This window comes from Branchiostoma lanceolatum, chromosome 4 (genome assembly GCF_035083965.1).
Source record: "Branchiostoma lanceolatum isolate klBraLanc5 chromosome 4, klBraLanc5.hap2, whole genome shotgun sequence".
Classification (NCBI taxonomy): domain Eukaryota; kingdom Metazoa; phylum Chordata; class Leptocardii; order Amphioxiformes; family Branchiostomatidae; genus Branchiostoma; species Branchiostoma lanceolatum.
In genome coordinates this window covers 28,361,814-28,381,900 of record NC_089725.1, presented here as the reverse complement: position 1 = coordinate 28,381,900, position 20,087 = coordinate 28,361,814, and the positions used below count along the sequence as shown (strand labels likewise).

The following is a 20,087-nucleotide window of genomic DNA, read 5'->3' as shown; positions in this document are numbered from 1 at the left end:
TGGATGAACTGCAAGTACAGAACAGATAGGAGTATCCACTATGGTCTAAAATTTCTTTTACACGTTGTAACAGGGTTTTTCTACGACTAGTTGTAATAGAGTTACGTTGGAACAAGAGAGCGTCAACTTGTAATGGGTGTCTCTCATTATCCATCTGTAACAAGCGCAGCCAATAATGAATCACACGTACAGATATATCTAAGTCTAGAGGGAATCTACCAAGTTCTGCTCCAGAGGCTAAATTACTACAGTTTCTGAAAACCCCAAGTATATTTTTGCAGAATCGTTGTTGCGAAATTTCGATTGGAGAGCTGTCATTTATGGAATCAGTGCCCCAAATTTCGCATCCATAATTGGGAAATCATGTCATCCTGCACTATTGACAACACAGGTGGAAGAAAATGCATCAAATCAATGACACGTACTGAGAACGACCTTTGCCTTTTTATCTTTTAACTGCCGGAACAGTTGTACAGGCCAGGTAAGATGAGGTGAATGCCGGGGTTACGCGAGGATAACTCACAGAGCTTGCTCTGGAACTCCAGGGGCGTTTTTCAAATTCTTTCAAGGAGGTTAGGATACCTGAAGCAAGAAACGACGGATTTATATGATATATAATTTTGATATTACGTTATCACAGATTCTTGACTCAAAGATTAAGCACCAAAGTTGTAAAATTAAACACCGGATCCTCCTGAATACCCATATCTATGGAAAAAGTTATCATTCTTGAATACAATAGATATTCTTAAATGTTTTCTATGATGATAATGTCAAATGAAAGACACTTTTTATCTAGTATGTTCCAACTTTGTAGTTGTAGGTTTATATATTTAACCTGGCGGATCCTTCACACAGCTGAGTAAATATAGACATAGAGGCGGTTCCGTATCATTAATGTATTTCAGGCACTACCGAATATTGAAGAGGACAAAAACATGTATAAAACAAGAGTTCGACAACTCCAAATCTTCACCCTGGAATACCATTAGTCTAACCTACGTGTGTCACTAGTATGAATCTGCATTATTTATCACCACTTTTCTCATTTACTTTGTAAATTAGGTCACGATTTTCATTATTTATATCCATCAATGTTCCTCTCGAACCAAGTTACATATGTGATGAGTATAACGTTCAGGTCATTTAACACTTTTGAAATGTATATTTCCTCATTAATTCTGCAAGTAAAGGTCCAATTTGAACAATTCACCGATCATCATCATGGCCTTCATCAAGGTTAGCTACAGGTCAAAAATCATGACCATTCAATCATCCCTTTTTCATCGTGTTTCAATGTCTGACACTCAAAAGCCCCTGTCGTTCCGAAGATAGGCTGCTCGTCTAAGAGGGCCCAAACTTGTATTCTCCAAGCAGAGGTTTCGATCGGAGGGCAGCGTTAAAACTCCCGCTCACTACTAGGCCCTCCGAACGAAACCTCTGCTTGTGTAACAGTGGGGATCAACCTCCACTAGTTAGCTAACTGACCAGTGAAAAGAAAAGGGGGAGTCGGTGGCAGTAGGGATCAACCTCCACTAACTGACCAGTCTAACCGGTCCGGACCTTTTAGCCTAGTGGTTAGCGCGTTGATTTCCCAAGCCGTCAGGCGGGGGTTCGGGCATACTCGCCCCTTTGGGTTTTTACACTTGGAGAATACCAAACTTGTGTGACGTACTCCCGTGTACCAGAGCTACCTACCACCCAAAACCGTAGCTTGTTCAAGACCGGAGATAGAACAACCGGAAGTTCTGCTGACCAATGAAAGTCATCAGAAATCTAATCATTTCTTCCTGACCTGAACAACACACCAAATTCCATATCAATCCATCCATATATAGCTTATGCTGCTAATGCTCTAACACGGGTGTTACAAACACCGATCCACTGCTGCAAACACTATCAAAAACCTTCTGTATCTGTATCTGTATCTGTATAGCCGGTATAACCGCCCTTCGGCGTAACACACCAGCTTCGCAGGCACGCAACGCGGCAGCGGCTGGTTATATTACACACGGAAGGGCCTTCTTGGCACACTAGTACATACCGTCACATTCCCTGATCCCCCTTGAAGGCGACGATAAGTTCGTCGATTGTTTGGAACATGGTTTTATTGTCAACCACCGACGACTTGCAGCGGATGTGTTCCAAGACCGTCGACCGAATTTCCGGCACGTCGGATACGGAAGGCGTGTATGTCATGAAGTCGAGAAGCAGCTCTCCCGTTTTCGAGCCCTCCTTAAAACACTCTGTGACGTTCAGGTTGATCTCATCTTCTGAAGTGACGTAACTGATGCCCTTTCCGTCAAGCCACTGCCTGACGTCACCGGACGTGCGGATTGACGTCTTCAAACGGTCGCCTTGGCCGAAATCATCCCACATCTTGTGATACAGCTTCCCCAGTTGACCTTTTTCTGTGAATATATATGTAACAGTTGGAGTTGAGTTTAGGATCCTGCTTTTTTTCTAGATTTCTAGCTATGCTCCTGTCACACATACAGCATGATCGGGCGACGAGTCTACGAGTTCTAAGTGACATTTTCGGTGTTCTCTCGGCCATACCGCGACTTTTAAAGACTTAACTGGCCGGTGCCTGCAGTTCCCCAAGCCCCGTTCAATGTGATAAAGCAGTTCTTAAAATGAAAAATAGAAATATGCTTGAGTCTCTGGCGATTTTTGAATTAGGCACCTTCTGGCGATCAACAGATACGACCGAAGCTCGTCGACTGTGTGACAAGGGTTTGATCACGACCACGCGCGCGACAAGCTGATAATTTGTTTCATTACCATTTCGTTCCCAAGTCTGTGTTGGCTACATTGCCGAGCTTTATATGAATCTACCATAATCATATGTACCAACACTTGGGTCATCAATTGCTAGTAGTTAAGTAAACAATAATGTTTTATCTGTTACACTTAGATAAAATCCGAACCATATAAAGGCGACAAATGTTATATAATGCAGCGCAGCTAGCGGGGAAACTATTCCTGCGCCAAAAGGAATAGTATTTGCATGCAAACTAAAAGAATTGTACAAGTCCTGGAGGTCTATTTTTTTAAAAGAACGGAAATGTGTTTTAACTGAATTTACCCGATTCCATGGCGACCATCATGAACCCGCCGTCTGCGACGTGTTCCCACATGTTCCGCAAGGTGGCGTGAATGTCGTCCACATTGTACAGAACGTGAACCGCGTGGACCAGGTGGAACTTGGTGTCTTCCTTTGTCTGGAAGAAGTACTCTTCTGCTGTCTGCTGGCGCCAGTCGAACTTCACAGCGCTGAGGCTCTTGTCCTCGCGTGCCAACGTCTGCATGGGTTAAAGCGAGGCGATAACGACCTCATGGTTACGATATCAAAAGACAACTTCTTCTTATTACAATAGTAGACAGCAATCACGGTAACAATGTACTTTTGAAAAGTACTGTTTCCTTCTCAAGTAATACGTGCTTAGCTTCATTAGTTCGCTCTCTTGGCTGACAGAAACATGCCAATGCGTAGCAGCCTGGGCCGGTAAAACGCCCCTAAGCCAACGACGAATCGAGCGATAGGGGTCCTGCTTTAGGTGGGTGACCCGTAGAGACTGGTGGCCAGGTTATGTTCTTACGTGCCAGTGTCTGTACAGTTCACAATGATCGTTGCGTTAGTTTTCTTTGTAGCAATTCATTCAGGCCACATTCGTTATTCTCCAAGCAGATCTACCGGTGGTAAGACGGTATCCAAAGGGCCCAAACAGTATCCGATGTTGCATGGCGGTGTCCGTCGGTCTCAGTAACGATTTCGTTGGACTACTTCGACTGCCTCAGGCATATGTTACAAAGCGAGGGAGCAAAGTGCTCGTAACGGCTTGGCAGGTAATGTCAAACTTCACAGCACCGAGAGTTTTGTTCTCACGGTGCCCGATTCTGTATAATTCACCATGATTGTTACGTTCCTATTGTTTGTAACAATTATCTGAACCACATTTGTTACCGTAAACGTCACATGGAAAAAAAAGAGATGAAATAACAATATCCAAATTTGGAGCAAACATAGGTATAGTGAGGATTACATATCGTTATCACCTTGTATTGGGCTATCATTTCTTCCGACGGTTCCACAACCCTGTTGTACACGCTGGCGTGGCGTTTCAGAAGCTTTTTCAGAATAGAGCGATCCATGTTTCCTGGGAAGAAAAAAAAACAGGAACATAAATGAACTGAATATATAAAAGGAAGAATGGTTGGCCGTGACCTTTGCTGTTTTCGTGTAGCGTTGCAGTGTTTGCCCGATGATAGAGGTTCTGGGTTCAAACCCCTGACATACCCCAATTATGTACGTTTGGGAAATACACTTATCGAATTTCTTCGCTCCTCATGTGAAATGAGTACCTAGCTTCGGTTAGGGACGTCCCTCTGATAGGACATTAAACGGAGGTCCAGTGTTTGAAGTGGGCATCATGGCGACTCACCTGTTCCACTTCCTATCCCCAGCACACGTACGTCTGTTCCCGCGTCACACAGGACAGAGTCGGGGACCTTTCCTTCGTAGGATAGAGAGTAGTGTTCCCTGCTGACCTCAAACGCGGCTGCAAATTCTCGGAAACCTGCCAAATACCGAGACAGAGAATGTTTTACCAGTGTCCCAACCTGAGCCATTCCTGTAGCACCTGTAGCATGGGGCTAGTCCACTGGTAGCGACGTGTGTGCCCTCGGTTTGAACCCGTGAACTCTACCCACTAAGCCATTTCACTGGTGTGACTGTGCATCTGTTGAGTGATCAGTAAATGCTTTACTTAGGATGGGACTAGGTAAAGGTAAATACTTTACATCGTCATTGGCCTTGCAACACTACAAAAATGTCCAAAGCTGCCAAAACAGTGAAAGTCAACGCCATGTATTGCCTCAGGCTTCTCCGCCCGGGCGCTAGCAGATCTAGTCGATAAGATCCTTTACTGGTAAAGCAAAATTTTATCCTGTTGCTTGAGTAACTGTTTTTGGTGTACCCTTATGAATATGTATGACGTTTGCCCCAAGACCAGGTCCACAACACGACAGAATTAAAGCTACAGGTGGCTTTTTCTGACTCCAACTCGTCTCCGTTTGTCATCAAGACCGTCGCCGTGACATGCTCACGGGCGGCCACCCCCTGTGAATATTCACGGACGGGTACGTACCCTGAAATCGAAGGGAGTTCGATGCAGTCGTTGTGGAAGTGGCGGGAAACTCGTACTACACCGTAACCTCCGAGTTTACAGTCGAGCAGGATGACCCGCTGAAAAACGGGTTTCTTGCCAAGTGATTGTCAGTGTTTAATTAAGTGGGTTGGGCACACGAAACATCGGAAACCTTGTGCCCGCCAATGTGTAACAATGGGGCGCATTAGCTTGGTGAACACGTAGAGCACCGGGCTGAGGCCAAAGACGCAAACAGAAAGATTTTATTATTCCAAGAAAGCCCGGATATGGTCTATGATAGGGATTAGTATCAACATGATGGTAACCATTCAAGAGTTCAAACAAATCAGCGGGTTACATTATGACAAGGGTTCACCCAGCGGATGGTTGCTTCAGCGCTGTGGACAGATAAAATTAATTTGGATGTTTTTATTCCGGTATCTAAACACTACAGGTAAATTGTTTGACAGGTGACTTACATCAAAGCAATTAATTCTAACAGTTGGTCAAATACAGCAGCGCAGCACACAGGGTCCTATCTGCACTGTACCCCGTCCAATGAAACCCTGACATTCCTCTTGAAAGCGTTCAGTCCTCAAGAAAAGCGGACATTCCTTTGCTTTGGCACCCTCCGCGAGGACATGGCATCGGCTCTGACCAGACATATCCCTTCGTAGCTGGCCGAAACCGAAACATCTGGCAATCCGAACCCTCTAATTCACTGAGAAAGGATAGCAGCTTTACAGGTACGGTCGTTTTCAGATTGAAAATTGTGGCAGTTTGGCAATGGGAATGATCCACCATCACCTCTGTTCAAGGGCTGAGTATAGTGACGTCATTGCGACCTATTGTACGCCCAGGAAGCAAGACATCGAGTTTTATCTTCTCCAGTTCAATATACAGTTTGCAAAAATTCACTGTATTACGCAACCGCAATCACACGCAAACGGCACCGAAAACATAACTTTCTTGACAAATATTGATATCAGCTTCAGGTAGAAGAGCACCCCCCCCCCCCCTCCGATAATTACTCGTCCTGTGCACCGTATACTACCCTGGACGCGTACCCGGAAGTGACTTAACAGCTACCATGGCAACGTAGAACGGAATCAACATTGCACAAGTAATGGCTGAAGTCAAGATTTAGCGCTTACCGTGATTACGAACTGAAAGGTCTCCGGATCCCTTGTAGAACCATTCTGTGTTCAAAATGTTGAGGGTCTGTGAGAAACTTCGTGATGTGGACGCCAAGGCAAGACTTAGACCAGGGCGTACCGAGACGGACTACCTCCGTGCCCTGCTGGACGCCATGGCGAACATGGACAGGTGTGTGGAAGTTGAGGTGCTCAAAAGTCTGGGCGACGTGAACTTGGACAAGGGACAACTCGACAAGGACGCCATAAGGTTCGACATGGCCATGTTGTTGTACAGGAACACACTGCTCCGGTGTAAGAACGCAGACGTAGGAGAAAGTCTCATAAATCGTTACATGTACGCAGAGAAATTACGTGTGGGGCGGGGAGGAACAATCCCTGATAATTATGAGCCCCTAACCAACGACGAGAAAATGTCTCCTTATGCCAAGGTGACTGAGAGGTTTTTACCCCTAGATCGAAGGTTGATTTTAGGCTGTGACAAAGACTCTGTGCTGATTGAATATACCAAGATAATGATAGAAGGTGTCATAAACGAGGACAATCTGTTAGAAGTAGAAGCGATCAAGAGTCTTGGTGACGTGTTCCTGAAAAGAGGAACAGAAACCAGGGACACGACATGTTTGACTAAGGCCACAGCTCTGTACAACACGGCACTGGCGCGGTGTGAGGGGATCCAGGGCACAGCGGCACTAATTCACCGCTTATTGTGTAGTAGAAACATTTAGTGTGCAAGATGTTACTGTAATTACAACAGGAAAACGAGCAGTCTATCCCTGGTGGTCAAGAGACACCAGACATCTGTTACTGATTACTTGGTAATAAAGGGGATGGACATCTGTCCATCTATATCAGTTCCCACAGGCAAGCACTGAGTACAGACGTCAATCCTTGCTCTCCTAGCTAGTGCCTTTATCTACTCAACACTGGTGGCATAGCGGTGGTTGCCGTTTTCGAACGGCCGAACCCGCCTCGACGCAAGCCTTGGCCAGCTACCATGCCGCCCGAGTCGCCCGGTAGCGATCGAGGCGGCGGCTACTAAAGCAAGCTCCGTCCGCGCTGCGATGCTACGCCTGCCATCGTGCCACGTCGACAGCCAGCAGCCCCGACTCACCACGCGTACGCTACCACGCCGTCCGTTTAGCCAGCCTGCCGCCGTATCACACCGACCCAGCTCGCCCGACGTGTCTCCATGCCGCCCTCTAACCAAGCCAGCCTGCCAGCCGACCACGTCTGCCATGTGCCCAGGCGTCCGGACTCCCTGCTCGCCGTCGCTGAGGCCAGAGCACGCCGCCGATGTCCTGATGCCACCCACCGCCGACCACGTGCGCAAGACCCCGTGAGCGCTGTCCTGCCGACTACGCTGCCGTCTTCCTGGCCCACCATGCCGACTTGATCGCGACCCAGCCCGACTACCCCTACGACGGAACCCGTCGCTGCCCATCCGTGATAACCAGCGTGACCTTCTACCGTGAAAACTAGCCGAACTGTGAAAAAGTACTTCTCCGCGTATCCTGCCCGACCACTGAACTTTGTGCAACATCTCGAACTTTTGTGGTTTACTTGTAGCTAGGTACCATTATTGCACGATGTCTTGTATTCTTGTATGTTCGTCCTTGGTTCGTGAGCCTACGGGTGACGGACCCGCCAGGTGGACTATTCGTAAGCCTACGGGAAACGGATCCACCTGGTGGACGCTATATTGTATTGTTTTGTATTGAGACTGCATGATGCCTTCCCTAGATAGAACTGATTTGCCTACGGGACAGTCTATGCTAGATGTGACATGATTGTGAGTTGATATTTGCCGACCACCCTGAAGCTGGGTAATGTCGGATACTGCGTTGACCATGCTGCGGTAACGTAGAACTTGCTCGTACTTGACTGCTATGTCAGTAGCGAAGCCTGTTTTTGCTTGTTTATGTTTGTTGTTTTATGTTCGTGCTTTGAAGTAAGTACCCAGACGCCTCTGTCTCTATCATCACAGCAGCAGTCCGTCTGTGAGGCTTTGTTACTTTTGTAATCATCCGGAAGAAGTCAATTACTTGTCACACCCGTGCCCGTTTATGTCCTTGCAATGTTTATCTTACCATCTCTGCTTATATTATTGTGTCCGCCCTCTCTGTTTTTAACTGTTTTACCTGTCATACTTAGAGCATACATCAATAGTTATTTTAAAGAAGTGGGGACCACTTCTAAGTGTACGGGGGAGTATTGTAGTAGAAACATTTAGTGTGCAAGATGTTACTGTAATTACAACAGGAAAACGAGCAGTCTATCCCTGGTGGTCAAGAGACACCAGACATCTGTTACTGATTACTTGGTAATAAAGGGGATGGACATCTGTCCATCTATATCAGTTCCCACAGGCAAGCACTGAGTACAGACGTCAATCCTTGCTCTCCTAGCTAGTGCCTTTATCTACTCAACAATTGTACACGGCGAGAATCAGACAGGGCATGAACACAACTGGAAATAAGGTAACGTTATATTCTTTAAATTGCTCCTCATAGAAGGGAAACGTCGCGGCGGCAACCGATGGTGATAACATGAAACGTTAACGGTCATTTGCCTCCAAATTGTTTCTCGGGTGTGATTTTATCTTCCGGCTTTGGTACATTGGGCCATATCTATCAATGTAGTATTTTGTTCATATACCTAAAACAATGAATTCCATGTGAATTGTATATACTTCATAGTTATAGAGAACTGGGAGGCAAAATCAATTCACATTCGATTGAAATCTTGCAGTTCCTAATGATGTCTTCTATCAAAATACAATTTTGACATTAGTCAAACATGCAATTAGACAAATTGTCGTGCTAAAATGTAATCTTGTTTGATCTAATTTGTGAAGGGTCCAAGGCCCAGACGACAACAACAGGAGCAAAAGGGTCACCTGATTAGGGACTTCCAAGTTACGTCCTCTAACACTGACGTCATCGGGGACGCAAAGTGTCACCAGTTCATGTAAGCACAAGATTGGTAAAGGTTATGTTTTGGGTGCAGTTTGTCTGTCTGTCTCTGTCTCTCTCTCTCGCTGTGTGCGTGTGTGTGTGTAAGTGTGTGTGTGCGCGTGCGTGTGTGTGTGTGTGTGTGTGTGTGTGTGCGTGCGTGTGTGCTGGTGTGTGTGTGTGTGTGTGCGTGTATGTGTGTGTGTGTGCGTGCGTGCGTGCGTGCGTGTGTATGTGAACAGTATTACTCGAGAAGCTGTGGGTGGGTCCTTATGACATTTGGTAGGTGAATAGGTGTCGGGAAAATGGTCAAGTTCGATAATATGGGAGCCCTAGCGGCTTTTCCTATATGCACTGCAGCGGAACGTCCGGTTTTGATATCTCGTGTGCTATGCTATGGTCGTGACTGGTAGATGGGTCTTGCGACAGAGAGTAAGTCGTGTAGGTTTGGACCTCCTAGCAGCTTTTTTGTCGACTACTCAGGGGCGAGCCTAATGGTATAGCACTAGTATTGTGTGCAGTCTGAATTCTAGAAATGTGTCTACAGGAATTGTAGTCCACAAGACGATAACTCAAGAATACCTTGACGGGTTGTCTTCATATTTGGTAGATGGGTAGGTCTTTGTGAGACCTCGAAATGATTAGATTTTGGGTCCCTTAGCGACTTGTTTAGGTACTGCAGCAGAACTTCCGGTTTTGATATCTCGTGTTCTGAACATGCTATGGTCACGATTTTTTAGTGGTAGAATTCTTCGTTTTCACGGAACGTTCGAAAACCGTTACGTCACGCGCGGGCCGGGCGCCATGTTGGATGATAACTTGTCTGAATATAGAACAACGGTACTATCAAAGTCACCTGCGGGTGCGAGTGTGCTGTTTTTGTCTTCATACTGTGGATCATTAAGTAGTCTAGCCAACGCTAGATATAAGGACAAAGTTGCAACAATAGGTTTTGATCCGTTTGTTTGAAAAAAAAATCGGCATTTCAGAAGGTTTTCACCACAAAACAAGGCTAACTATGATCCACACAAATGTTTTATCAAGCCCCAGGCACATACATCTCACGATGATCGCAGGTAAGTTGCAAGTAAAACAAGCTATCGCCGAGCAAATTGTTTCCAGCGTTGTACGATTTTTCACTTTGCGGCTCTTATGGATAGCCGCTTGGCCGCTTTTGTGCTTGTCAGTAACCAACGAAATGTGGATCTAGCTGTTGAATGTTTTACGGTAAACTTTTATATACTGTAAGAAAAGATTGAAAGAAACCATAACAACATGCATATGACCCTCACAAACAAAGGAATGGAATGAGGGTATAACTGATACATGCAAGCATCCGTTGCGCGGTATTTTTTGGGTCGATTTTTGGTCATTTTCTTGACAAAATCAGTTTCTTCTTGAGCAATTTTGTGTCATAGATGTAATATGGCCATTTTTCAGGATATGGAAGGCCAATATCACAATGCAAGCACAGCATTGGCTGTTGCATGGCCATGCAAGCATGACTATGCAAGCATGACCATGCAAGAATGACTATGCAAGCATGACTATGCTTGCATGGCCATGCTTGCATGGACGCAACGAATTTGGTTCAAGATCCTTGCATTATTATATTGTTGCCTTGCTTGTTGCCTTTACTCATCTCGGCTTAGTTACATGCAAGCATCCGTTGTGTGGTACAAGGCCGGTTTTGGAATCTATGAAGTTCTATTTGCATAATTAATAGGAAAGTTTATAAACCCGGTGCATTCCACGTTTTCGGTTCAAGGCATCCTCATTTGAAATGAAGCGTGATGCTTTTTCAAGTAGCTAGTGGTAGTGCAATGCGGCTTCGCTACGGCTCGCGTTTTTGGCCAAGCACACCAGGTCACCCCTACTCTTCTCGATAAGTGTTTTGGGTTCTATTACGTGCAGAGGTTTGACGCTTGAGGCTAATGCCTGAAGCTCCCTCATACACGGGGCCGCCGGCTTTACGTCACCATCCGAAATGACGAATGCAATCCCTTACAACATGTCCGATAGGATTCTCAAACACGTGACATATGAAACTGAGAAAGAGAGGAATACCGGTTGATATCAATTATGGAAATGAAGACCTAGTTTGCATAATCAATGAGAAAATCCATAATGTCCAATGGTGAGAATTTCATCCTTGTGGCGTTTGGAAGTCAAGTAAAGATGAACATTATTAACAAGAACCCTGCAAATACGGGCTTTGTTTGCATGATTTATGCGGAAATGCTACAATAGCCTTCTTTGCTAAGACTTTTATGCTTTGACCAACTTACTAACAATGTTACTTAGGTGAAGAAGATGATCAACTAATATGATCAATTATGCAAATGAATACCTTATTTGCACAATTAATGAGGAATGTTATTATTCCATACTGGTAAATGATGGGAATTTAATTCTTGTGCCATTTGGAAGTCAGGTAGATTTGATATAGAGATAAAACATTATCAGACATGAATCATGTTCATGGTCATGATTTATCAAAGGTAGATGGCTCTTTGTCTCGTAAAGACGTAAGGTTTTGGGATACCTAGCAGCTTTTTTGGAACTGCAGGGACCAATTTTGTTTCAGACTGAAGGAGAATAATTCAAGAAGGGTTGACAGATAGCTCAAATCATGATGATTGACATAACTAAATGCTGATTATACATCATTGGTAGTTCTGGGAAAATGACAGCGGAGACTGGTATTCGACCGGTTTCGACTTTATTGTCTTTTTCAAGAATGACAGAGATCGGACCACTCCTCCTTTTATACCTTTTCTGTGCCTCCCTAGTGCAGGGCGCTCTAACTTGAGCTTAAGATATTGACCAATCAGCGTTAAGGGTCTCATATTGCCCTGGATATAGGCTAGGTTGCCCTGATCTGAAGGTCTAGTTCACTATGCACTAGCTAGGCTACATTGCTCTGGGTGCCCTCCAGGTCGTTTAGCCCTGACCTCAGTTGACCTATGATATGACTTCATCTATTGTTCTAGAACAATTGTACATGTCATGAGGGTCTTACTATACATTGGTGGAGGAGGCACATTACAATTATGACGTCATGGTGGACGTTTACAATGGTATGCGTGTTTACAAAGTCAAGGAGAGTGGTCCGTACAAGCAGAGTGAAGCTAAATACATGAACAGGAAGTCTGCCGCTAGGTGGCTTAAAAACAGAGAATCAAGTACAAAATACAATCAAATTACAAACAAAGCATGAATGTAACAGACTACCGAACTTTCTAAGTTAGTGCTCGGATCCATAGGATACTAGTAACCAGCAAATGCGAAGCGTAAATCAACTACAAGTCAAAGTGTTAGCGCCGGTTACGACGAGAACTATACTTCTTGTCCCCTCATACCCTGGTTATTTCCAGTGATTCCAGGTTGAGTCCTTCTGGGTGAAGTGTTCGGAGCTGATGTATCCAGTAGGATTCTCTGCTGAGTCGTCGTTGTCGTGTGAGGTCTTCGGTCCTGCCGTATGCCAGCTTCTCGAGTCCGACGACCTCCATGTCCGCGACGGTGTGGCTCGGTTGGTTGAAGTGGGCTGCGATGGGTGTATCCTTGTCCGTCTTGATGGAAGATCGGTGCCCGTTCATCCTGTTGGCCAAATGCTGATTATACAAATCAGAAGCGAATTTGCATAAGCGATGCGGAAATTTTATAAATCCGCCGCGTTCATATTGGACTATTCAAACATCTGACATATATAACTGACAAAGAGAGGAAATCAATGATCAATGTAAAACCTTTAGAATACGTCTGGTATTTTTTATTTATTTCAACGACACCACTTGTTTAAAACTACAAATCTGCTGTACATCCTATAGTCGCAACTACTGTGGTGAAATGTACAAAAACTTTGAAATAAAATATGTTGGTGGTATAATATAACTATAAGAACTCTAGTGGAGCAAGGAAGCTTCTGATGATTTCTTGATTTGACACAGGCGTTCAAAATACGCTTTGGAACGTATAAATTTTCACGTTTCTTTAAAAACCAAAACCATCTGGTCATTTCGTAGGTCACCGAGTGAGTACATCTCAAGCCTGACACCAGAATGCGCTCCAGACTACAGGTTTGTTGTGCACTTTTTGCCTCTGGGCACCTTCTTTATTTTCCTTGGCCTTCATAGGTGTCATATGGGGTCTCAAATGCTGCTCATTGCCGCCTGACACACTTCATTTGGTGGACGTTCATGATGTCAGTGTACAACTCGGACTGGGTCTTTTAGTATGCTTGTGTCCTTGGATCAGATTTTAACCATTTGGATATTCATCTTGTAGGCAGTAGAATTATCAAATACTTCATGATTAGCCATCGATCATCAGATGACCTTCCATATACCTTGTACTTGGGAAAGGGAAAATATTGTTCTTCCTCACCAATCTTCTTTCTGATAATTTTCTTGATATTTTCCTCTGCCAGTGCTACAATGCAAGGTGCTACACTGTATGGTCACCTGTTCTGTCGTGTACGGACTGTATCTTTTTCTTGAGTTAGCTGTATAAACCGACTATTCCACACACATCGTAGGTCATACGAGGAGCACCTCACCACAGGGGATGGCGCAATGACTGAAGGGAACCTGGACTTAGCAGAAGAGAAGTTTGCGGCTGCTCTGAAAATCATTCACGGTGCGTTTCCTCTGTAATAATGGAAGTTGCATCATATTTTCCCTTCTAAAGTCCAGAGAAGGCTATAGAGGGTTAGCTGATATAATAATGCCGTACGCAGACTGATAGTTTTACCATTTTGCTACCGTATCCCTACCGTATATCTGCCTAGTATGTATGTCAAATTGTGTCTATTTCATTCCACAAGCGAAAAAAAATCACCCTTTCATGACAATATTGTGATATAATTCTTGTAAGAAACAGTGCTGAATAGCAACTTAATAGGCAGGATTAAATCATTAAATCGTCAGAGTTTGCTTTGTATTGTATATCATTAATTAGTGACGTTATCACTTTGGCGCATACAGATCCTAACAAACCCGACCAACGTAAAGAGGCCGAATGTCTGTGCAGGCTTGGTGACGTCTACGTCCGGCGAGGTAAGAGAACAAAAGAAGGTAGGAAATTCACACAGGCAGCGGCGTTGTACAACGCAGTCATAGCCAGAACAGACAACAATAAACAGAGTGTAACAAGAAGACTGCAGGAGATAGAACGTTGCCTTCTCCGATACACAGCAAATGTGGACATCAAGTCCATTCCGTTTGATCGGGCCATACGTCATCAGAGGGTACTAGAGGACATGCGTGTCCGTGTAAAGTCACAGCTAGAAGTAATTGATCAACAGCATAACCCGTATCAATATGACGAGGATGACCCAAGGATGAAAACAGTCGAGGCCGATCGAGCTGAAGCCGTCAAGGCTTTATTCAGTACCATCGCCAAAGAGAGACAACTGTATATCCAGGATCTTGTCGATGAATGTATTCTCACACTCGGTCCTCCTCCGTGTAGGTATGCGTTCATCGGGTAAGGTTCATAGGCAACAGAACTGGTCACACCCTACTCCGATTTGGAGTTCGCCATTCTAATTGAAGACGGGAAAGACAATGATGCCACACGGCAGTACTTCCTCAACCTCACACACTACCTACACCTGAAAGTCATCAACCTTGGAGAGACTATCCTTCCAGCCATGGCCATCCCCTCACTTAACGATTTCCAGTCTGAAGACCGAGAGAAAGACTGGTTCTTTGACTCTGTCACATGTCGTGGATTTGCATTCGACGGCCTCATGCCATGGGCCAGTAAAACTCCATTTGGAAGAGAGAAGACTAAGAGCAAACCTCGGGTTAGCCTCATCCAAACCCCTGCCGAAATGGCAAAGTTTCAGCGGCGAGATATGTCTCTGTCAGAAGGATATCACCTGTCAGACATCCTCAGGCGGTTTGTTTTCCTAGCAGGGGAAGAAGCACTGGTGAACGAGTATAAGGACAAACTTTCAGGAATCATCACAGATGACCTCCTCTCACACATTCTGTCTGCTATTCAAATCTTGATTGACGACATTGACCATTTTGCCAACCATGAACCCAGAGGGCAACTGCTAAATGTCAAAAAAGACATCTATCGTTTTCCAGGTATAGCAATTGAGGTACTAGCTTTGTGCTGCCAGATTACGCTTTCTAGCGCATGGAATGTGATAGATAGACTGAAGGAAAAGATCGGAGAGGAGAATGCCACACACCTTATGGTGCTGACCAGTATCTCGGCAGAGCTCAGGCTGAGAACATACATGGCAAACGGAGGACAAAAAGACAGTATGTCCCCACTTGTCCAAATGAAATATCAATCAAAAACACAAGAGGAGCCTGACTCTATTCTGAGGTCGGTATTCTATATCCAAGATACCAAAGTTCTTTTTAGATACTACTGCAGGGCTATCCCTCTGAAGAAGTGTATCCCGAGCATGGTTGCAGATAGGCTACATGTCCAGTCGACAGGGCCATTCAAAACGATCATCTACGATGCTTCAAATGAATGTTTGGGCCGAATAGCGAAAAAACTGCTATTATTACATAAATCCATACGCCATTTGGAAGCAGCATTAAACGATGCCGGTAGCGACTCTATCAAAGTTGCACAGTTGCTTCACAGTCTGGGATCATCTTGGGGTGAAATCGGTGATGATAAGAAAGCACTTTGGTACTACTTTCAGTCACTAACGATGAAGAAGACTATCTATGGAGACAATACGGCACATCCGTCCATTGCTCAGTCACTTCACAACCTGGGATCATGTTGCGGTGGCCTCGGTGATGAAATGAAAGCAATCAGCTACTATGAACAGTCACTAACGATGAGGAAAACAATCTATGGAGACAACACGGCACATGAGGACATTGCTCAGTCACTTAACACCCTAGGATCGTCTTGGGGGAGGCTTGGTGATCAGAAAAAAGCCATTAGTTACTTCGAGCAGTCACTGAAAGTGACGACAACTATCTCTGGAGACAACACGGCACATCCGCGACTTGCTCAGTCACTCTACAACCTGGGATCATCTTGGAGTAAACTCGGCGATGATAAGAAAGCAATTAGCTACTATGAACAGTCACTAGCAATGAGGAAAACTATCTATGGAGACAAAACGGCACATCCGTCCATTGCTCAGTCACTTCACAACCTTGGATTATCTTGGAGTGAACTTGGCGATGATAACAAAGCAATTAGGTACTTCGAACAGTCACTCATGATGAGGAAAACTATCTATGGAAACAACACGGCACATCAGGACATTGCTCAGTCTCTTAGCAACCTCGGATCATATTGGAATAGACTCGGTGATCGGCAAAAAGCAATTAACTACTACGAAAAGTTACTAAGGATGGAGAAAATAATCTGCGGAGACAACACGGCACATCCGAACATTGCACAAACACTTCTCAATATATGGGAGCATCTTGGAGTGAACTCGGCGATCAGAAAAAAGCAATTGACTACTACGAACAGTCACTATCGATGAAAAAAACTATTTATGGACTCAACACGGTACATCCGTCCATTGCAGGGTCACTCCATTATCTGGGAATATCTTGGAGTAAAATCGGCGATGATAAGAAAGCAATTAGCTACTTCAAACAGTCACAAACTATGATGGAAACTGTATGTAGAGACAACACGGCACATCCGGACATTGCTACGTGGCTTCACAATTTCGGATCATCTTGGAGTGGACACGGTGATCAGGAGAAAGCAATTAGCTACTACGAACAGTCTTTAAAAATTAGAAAAACTACATATGGAAACAACACGGCACATTCGGATATTGCCGCATTGCTTCAGGGCCTTGGATCATCTTGGGGTAGACTCGGTGATGATAAGAAAGCAATTAGCTACTTCGAACAGTCACTAGTGATGAGGAAAACTATCCATGGAAACAATACGGCACATCCGTCAATTGCAAGGTCACTTAACAGCCTGGGATCATCTTGGGGGTAGATACGGCGATCAGAAGAAAGCAATTAGCTACTTTGAACAGTCATTAATGATGATGAAAACCATCTATGGAGAAAACACGGCACATCCGGATATTGCTCAGTCACTTAACAATCTCGGATCATCTTGGAGTGAACTCGGCGATGTGAAGAGAGCAATTAGCTACTTGGAACAGTCACTAACGATGAAGAAAACTATCTTTGGAGACAACACACTACATCCGAACATTGCCGCGTCACTTCACAACCTCGGATCATATTGGAGTGAAATTGGCGATGAGAAAAAAGCAATTAGCTACTACGAACAGTCATTAACGATAAACAAAACTATCCATGGAGACAAGACGGCACATCCAGACATTGCTCAGTCACTTCACGGCCTGGGGTTATCATGGAGTGAACTCGGCGATCAGAAGAAAGCAATCAGCTACTTCGAACAGTTGCTAACGATGAGGAAAACTATCCATGGAGACAACACTGCACATCCATCCGTCGCCACGACACTTCGGTTCCTGGGATCATCTTGGGGTGAACTCGGCGATCACAGGAAAGCAATTACCTACTTTGAACAGTCGCTGACTATGGAGAAAACTATCTATGGAGACAACACGGCACAACCGCGACTTGCTCAGTCACTTCAGGGCCTGGGATTATCTTGGCATAAACTCGGCGACCAGAAGAAAGCAATTACCTACTTTGAACAGTTACTAGCTGTGGAGAAAACTATTCATGGATACAACACGGCACATCCGTCCATTGCTGAGTTACTCTACACCCTGGGAGTATCTTGGAGTGAACTCGGCGTTGAGAAGAAAGCAATTAGCTACTACGAACAGTCATTAGAAATGAGGAAAACTATCCACGGAGACAACACGGCACATCCGCACATTCTAATCTGAGAATTCTTTTGTCGGCGGGGAACAGTAAATATGTCACTCAGAAGTAGAGCAATAGAGTAGAGCAATCAATACACAGTACAACACACTACAGGTTATGTTTGGAAAGTCAATACTACGTCATTACTCCTGAATCGACAAATCAAGGAGGTTAAATTTAACCTCCTTTGACAAATATACGTTAAATGTTCCCGCTGTGGTGTGGCGTCAATCATTTTCACAACCTTTGTAAAGCTACGCTTGTCTGATAGTTTAAAAAAATACATTTTCTACATCGAGGTATAGATGACAAAAAACTTGTGACACCTGGTTATTGTGTACATGTTTTTTTGTATTGAAAACAGGCACAAATCCGATGATTCGGTCGGAAATCGGACTGGAAATTTTCTACATACAAGTTACAAGCGAAACCTGAATCTCAGGCACAGAAAAACTAGCTTGGTACGATCTTCGTGTTCCACACGCTACCACCAGGAAACTCAAGCACCAGGATGATACTCAGGCTGTCAATTAAACATTAAAGAATGTCCCTGAGCATCAAATACAACCGCCGGTGGTCATGATTGTTGTAGACTGGCGCTAACCCAGTAGTACAAATTGCAGCGCAAACAGACAGCGGGTTCCAATGTCACGGGTTCACCCAGCGGATGGCTACTTCAGCACTGTGGACAGATCAAATCACGGGGAACCTCCGAGCCGGAGTACACGTGCGGACTCTTATCACCCCCTCCACCAGCCTCGTCATGACGTCTTGTTCCACCGCTTTCCACCTCTCCTCCGTCCACACGTGCTCGTCGTCAAGGTCATGTTTGATGTCGTTCTTGCGTTCGAACAGCTGCAGCCAGGTAACCCATTCGCGCGCCTTGTCAATGTCGTGCAGAAAAACCCGCACGGTGGGCACGATATTTTGGAACCGGTCGCAGAACGCCTTGTCTTTCTCCTCGCCGGCTTTTACTTTCTTCTTCTTCTCCTCCCGGTTGGAGCTGGTCCAAACCATCGGCTCGTCTGGCTCCGGCATGCAGTTTCTCTGCTCGCGTACCCGATCGAGCGCCCGGTCGAACTCCTCAAAGGTGATGTCCCCGAGAAGCGCAAGAGCGAGTATCGTGAGCTCCCACATGACGAGCCCGGACGTGAGGACCACGGGAGTGGGTGCGTCCGAAAACATGTGGTAGGCACAGCACCAAACACAGGCCCATTTCAGCGGCAGGTCCACAAAGCGGCAGCCCAGGAAAGAGTCGACGGCCTCCTCCCAGATAAGCGCGAGTCTGTCAGGGTCGAAGTAGTGCTGTAACTTCCTGCGGATGCGCTCCAAGTCGACGAGAGGCATTGTCCCTCCGCAAGACAGCACTTGTGTCTCCTCGGCACCTAAGTACACAGCCTCTGTTCATCAGATGTGTTGTTTTATTTACATTTGAAGAACGTTCGGGAACAACAGTGGGACTGTTACTGTTAGAACAATCGTTCGACGTCACTGGTTTTTGTAACGTCAGAATGTAGCGTGGAGGCTTTTATAGCGTTACAATACTAGTAATTAGCCTGAGTACCAACCTCCGTAGTGACCGCTGGCTCAAAAGAATTCGCTTGCTAACCACGGACAGCAAGCGGTTTGCAAGCGAATTCTTTTGAGCCAGCGGTCACTACGGAGGTTGGTACTCAGGCTAACTAGTAATCGCTCAGGCGCAAATAAATTCACAAATCAACTTTACAAGGAAAACAAAATCCTCCAGACATTTAATGCAGAACACTAGCTTTGAACGTATCTTTCTTTCTCTCAGACTGTTACAGTCGGTGTGGGATGGGGGAAATGTAGCCTTTACCAGGCCCCGTCCTATCGCTGGGAAAATAGTAGCAAATCGGCCAAGGTAGTCCGCTATACAGGGTAGTCCGCTACACAGTGAAGCTGTATAGCGAACTACCTCGGCCGATTTTACAACTATTTTCCCAGCGATAAGACGGGGCCTGGTAGAGGCTAGGGGAA

The 20,087-nt window shown here is 45.2% G+C and overlaps 2 protein-coding genes across 2 annotated transcripts; one reads left to right on the top strand and one right to left on the bottom strand.

Moving 5' to 3' along the window:
• Nucleotides 1-1,497: 1,497 nt before the first annotated feature.
• Nucleotides 1,498-5,083, bottom strand: LOC136432020 (histamine N-methyltransferase B-like). Its single transcript, XM_066423034.1, has 5 exons — nucleotides 5,044-5,083; nucleotides 4,446-4,580; nucleotides 4,060-4,160; nucleotides 3,089-3,305; nucleotides 1,498-2,411 (listed from the first exon to the last, which is right to left on the bottom strand). Exons 1-5 carry the CDS (start codon nucleotides 5,081-5,083, stop codon nucleotides 2,047-2,049), a joined length of 858 nt encoding a protein of 285 aa, XP_066279131.1. The 3' UTR covers nucleotides 1,498-2,046.
• A 1,116-nt stretch (nucleotides 5,084-6,199) lies between these two features.
• Nucleotides 6,200-19,866, top strand: LOC136433857 (uncharacterized). Its single transcript, XM_066426414.1, has 6 exons — nucleotides 6,200-7,015; nucleotides 8,741-8,784; nucleotides 9,162-9,274; nucleotides 13,284-13,337; nucleotides 13,796-13,896; nucleotides 14,244-19,866. Exons 1-6 carry the CDS (start codon nucleotides 6,361-6,363, stop codon nucleotides 14,747-14,749), a joined length of 1,473 nt encoding a protein of 490 aa, XP_066282511.1. The 5' UTR covers nucleotides 6,200-6,360; the 3' UTR covers nucleotides 14,750-19,866.
• Nucleotides 19,867-20,087: the final 221 nt, after the last annotated feature.